General features: G+C 40.3%; 1 protein-coding gene across 1 annotated transcript in view; it reads right to left on the minus strand.

Annotated features, from left to right (window-relative positions):
• Positions 1–1,415, minus strand: part of ttc34 (tetratricopeptide repeat domain 34) — a 99,898-nt gene extending 98,483 nt beyond the window's left edge. Inside the window, exon 1 of the mRNA XM_048614875.1 lies at positions 1,340–1,415. Within this exon, the coding sequence (XP_048470832.1) occupies positions 1,340–1,415 (76 nt within the window). The remainder of the gene's footprint in view (positions 1–1,339) is intronic.
• Between the last annotated feature and the right edge of the window lie 2,804 nt (positions 1,416–4,219).

The following is a 4,219-nucleotide window of genomic DNA, read 5'->3' on the forward strand; positions in this document are numbered from 1 at the left end:
ACAGCACCCGCAGTTCTTTTGGTTTTTATTCCTTATTATTTCTCACCTGCGAATTAAATAAAGTCGTGGCGATACTTTCAAAATTTACAATTTGACGGACTTTTTTTTTGTTGCATTGGCAGTGAGCTCGCCCACTGGAATCAGAAATTCAAAATCGCTGTCATCTTCGGCCCTACCTTGAGTAAATGTAACACTTCCTCAGAAAATTGAATCAGCTGATTTTAAAAGAGGGAATGTGACAGATTCATGGTAGAATATCCCTCACTTCATTTTAAAGAAGCAGATTCGCGAAAAGAAACTCAGTTGTGACAACAGAATGAACAGTTGCATTCTTGTTCGTAACGTACAGGGAATTCTGAAAATCAGCAGCCTGGAAGATAGAGAACAAATAAAGCTTAGCAAAGATCGGACAGAAGGAGGATTTTTCGGGGCAGAGGAAAGTAGCTCAGTAAGAGGTCATTAATTGAAACGAATCTGGGGACTGGTTATTTCCATATGCATAACAAACCAGGACTTTCACCAAATCTCGTATTAACCTCGTCTGTGCATCTGTGCATTTTATAATTTAGGTCAGAACGTTGTTAATATAATTCAATAGTTTATACTCAAGTTGAACACAGTACACTCTTTATGAACTATCTTGGCCCCTGTGTGGTAGAAGTACCTAATCGGACTGATTAAATAGGCCCAATTCACATAAATAGGAGATATTCCAATTTGGCTTCAAGTCAGAAGCCACTTTGCAGTTCATCCATTTTAATGAGTATTTACAAAAAGCAGCACGCAACAGAATAACATAAAATCCTTTTATAAGCACCGAATGGTTGTCATATGATTGGCAAATCTTTTAAACTGTTAACACAAATTAAATAAGCAGCATTCATGCTTTTAACTACACCAATACGGCAGATCGGCTCTCAGCCGGGGACGAGAAGCCAGAGTTGCTGCTTTGACCTCTCATTATGTTGCGCTTGGGCAAAGTTTGTGAAATATTTGTATTTAGTTAATATATGCCTCGCTAGTATTTCTAAACTTGTGGAGTAGTCAGGTACTTAAGTAGAGGGTGATTTACAGCGCATCATTACGCATCAAGATGCGCCTATTAAAATAGGAGAACCTAATCAGTTTAGAGGGACAAACCGGATTTCGCAAAGTTTCAACTCAAAAATGACTATTAGAAATGAATAGCCAATACCTGTAAGGCAGGATTTTTTTTTAAATCGACCTATTCAGAGATGTTATAACACACCTCTGGATCACGTGGGACTTCAAGCCGGGCCTCCTGGATATTACCACTACACAAGAACCATTATATAAAGCAATATGTTTGCTAAATTACAACGATCATCAACAGTGTTGTATCCTGCCTGTCGTCCCATTGCTTCCTCGCCTACACTGTAAGCCTCTTCGCCCATTTTATTTCGTTATGTCAGAGTAACACGTTTCTCATAACTTTTTGATTCGTAAACAGTGTGACAAATGCAAATTGAGGAATGAAAGGATTGTTTGAGTTTACGTAACCTCCCTTTGAACGGTGTCTTTTCTGCAGTCCAATTGCTGCTGATGGCTCTTTCTCCCCTTAATAAACACTCACCTCTCCGGAGCAGATGATCTGAATCCGGTTTCAGAGACTCTAATAGCATAGGCTCCGCCTTTTACTTTTCAGACTTGTAGTAGTGCAGCATGCAACTTTATTTTTTTTTTAAAAATGCAGTCTTATGCCTCAATTGCGGATCTAATCCGATGTCAGGTGTCTTGCTCTCGGGGTTTCCCCTGCCCCTTTGTAACCCCTTTCGTCCCGATACAAAATTGCAACAAGCCGGCTTTGATCGATTTCAGGATCACGTGCCTCCCGTTGCCACGGTTGCAAATAAACACAACGCGGCGTTGGCTTTCCTGACTGCCAAGTTCGGAGTCGGTCGCCAGATCAAAACGGACCAAGGTCATAGTCTTTACATTAATAATTACAAACCATTTTCCTCTTTAGTTATGTTGGTAAATGAAAGAAAATATAAAAGCAATGCATGAATATAGCACCATTCACAATATTCAGATACCTAAAGCACTTTGCAGTCATGAAATTCTCTTGAAACGTAGTTAAGTCATCATGTAGGAACATGGCAGCCACCTACTACATTTAAAGATCTTACAGTCAACAATGATGACCGAGTAAATTGTTTAAAAACCAAAAGAAATGCGGATGCTGTAAATCAAGAACAAAAACAAAGTTGCTGGAAAAGCTCAGCAGGTCTGGCAGCATCTGTGAAGGAGAAAACAGAGTTAACGTTTCCGGTCCGGTGACCCTTCCTCAGAACTCAGTAAATTGTTTCACTGATGTTGATTGAGGGATAAATTTTGACCAGGACACAGGAGGGAGTTCTCCTTCACTTCATGCAATGTTGTAGGATATTTAATTCTTTCTAATAGCTGGATGGTTGGTTTGGGAATCAGAGTGATGCCAACAGCATGGGTTCAATTCCCATCACTGGCTGAGGTTACTATGAAGGACTTTCATTCTCAACCTCTCCCTTCCCCTGTGGTATGGTGGTCTCCAGTTGAATGACCCCCAGTTGTCTCTCTCTCTAATGAGAGAGAAGCCTGATGGTCTATGGCAACTCAACTCTAAGAGGGCAGGCAGGGCTTTGATTTCTATCCAATCCAATAGCACTCTCTCAGCACTGCACTGGAATGTCAGGTGATTTTCTGAAGGGGAAATCATGTTCAACCAATTTAATGAAGTTCTTTGAGGAGTATGGATAAAGGGCTAAGTGGATGAAGAAGATGTACTTTACTTGGATTTTCAGATAGCATTTGATGAGATGTCACATCAAAGGTTATTTCAAAGAGTAGAAGCTAATGGCATAGGGGATGACATATTGGCATGGAAAGTAGATTGGCTAGTAACAGGAAACAGAGTAGGGATTTAGGGGATGCAATGGCCTAGTAGTATTATCGCTAGACTGTTAACGCAGAGACCCAGATAACATTCTGGGGACCTGGGTTCAAATCCCACCACGGCATATGGTAGAATTTGAATTCAATAAAAATATCTGGAATTAAGAATCTAATGATGACCATGACCCCATTGCTGATTGTTGGGAAAAACCCATCTGGTCCACTAATGTCCTTTAGGGAAGGAAACTGCCATCCTTACCTGGTCTGGCCTACATATGACTCCAGACCCACAGCCATGTGGTTGACTCTGAGCTGCCTGCTGGGCAATTAGAGATGGGCAATAAATGCTGCCTAGCCAGTGACATCCTTCTCCCATTAACAAATAAAGGAAAAAAAAAGATTAGGGTCATTTTTTGATTGCCAAGATGTAACAAGTGATGTGCAACAAGGATCAGTACTGGGTCCTCAACAATCGTCTTTTGATGTGTAGGTATGACTTCAACCAGCGGAGAGTTTTTTTCCCTGATTCCCTTTGACTCCAATTTTGCTAGGGCTTCTTGATGCTACACCCAGTCAAGGACAGTCATTCTCCTATGTCTGGAGTTCAACTCTTTTGTCTATATTTGAACCAAAAGCTGTGATGAAGTCAGGATCTGAGCGGCCCTGGAAAAACCTAAATGAATGTCAGTGAGAAGATCATTGCTAAACAAGTGTTCCTTGATAGCTCTGTTAATGACGCCTTCCATCACATTACTGATGATTAACATTAGATTGATGGGGCTGTGATTGACTCAGTAGGACCTTTCCTATGCAAATTGCTAGTAAGGTACTCGTGTCATTGTGTACTGGAATAGCTTGACTAGCAGCATGGCAAGTCTTGGAGCACAAGTCTTTAGTAATATTGCCAGAATGTAGTCAGGGCCGACAAATGAAGTCTGGGCAATTGGGAAAAGACAAACTGAGAGTACCAATGGGACTTTAAGGAACATGACTCCTTGGGGATGATTAGGGAGTTAGGAAGAGGAATACAAAACATGTTTTTTTTAAAACACTTCCACAAGTGTCGACCTAAGTATCGACACCAGTGTAATTTCTATTTATTACCTGACAGATTTTATTGCCATGGTCTCTACGCTTATCTGGAATTCACTATACATTATTATAAATTAGCTTTACTTAGACGACAATCAAGTACAGAAGATTTTGTATTCTAAAATATTGAAACAGTAGAAAAAAAACTGAAGCTTACAATGTGATGGTTTGAGCTACATTAAACTGTCTGAACTCTGTTTTCCTGTCAATGGATGATGTCTGACTTGGTAAA

Source organism: Rhincodon typus, chromosome 31 (assembly GCF_021869965.1).
Source record: "Rhincodon typus isolate 14 chromosome 31, sRhiTyp1.1, whole genome shotgun sequence".
NCBI classification, from domain to species: domain Eukaryota; kingdom Metazoa; phylum Chordata; class Chondrichthyes; order Orectolobiformes; family Rhincodontidae; genus Rhincodon; species Rhincodon typus.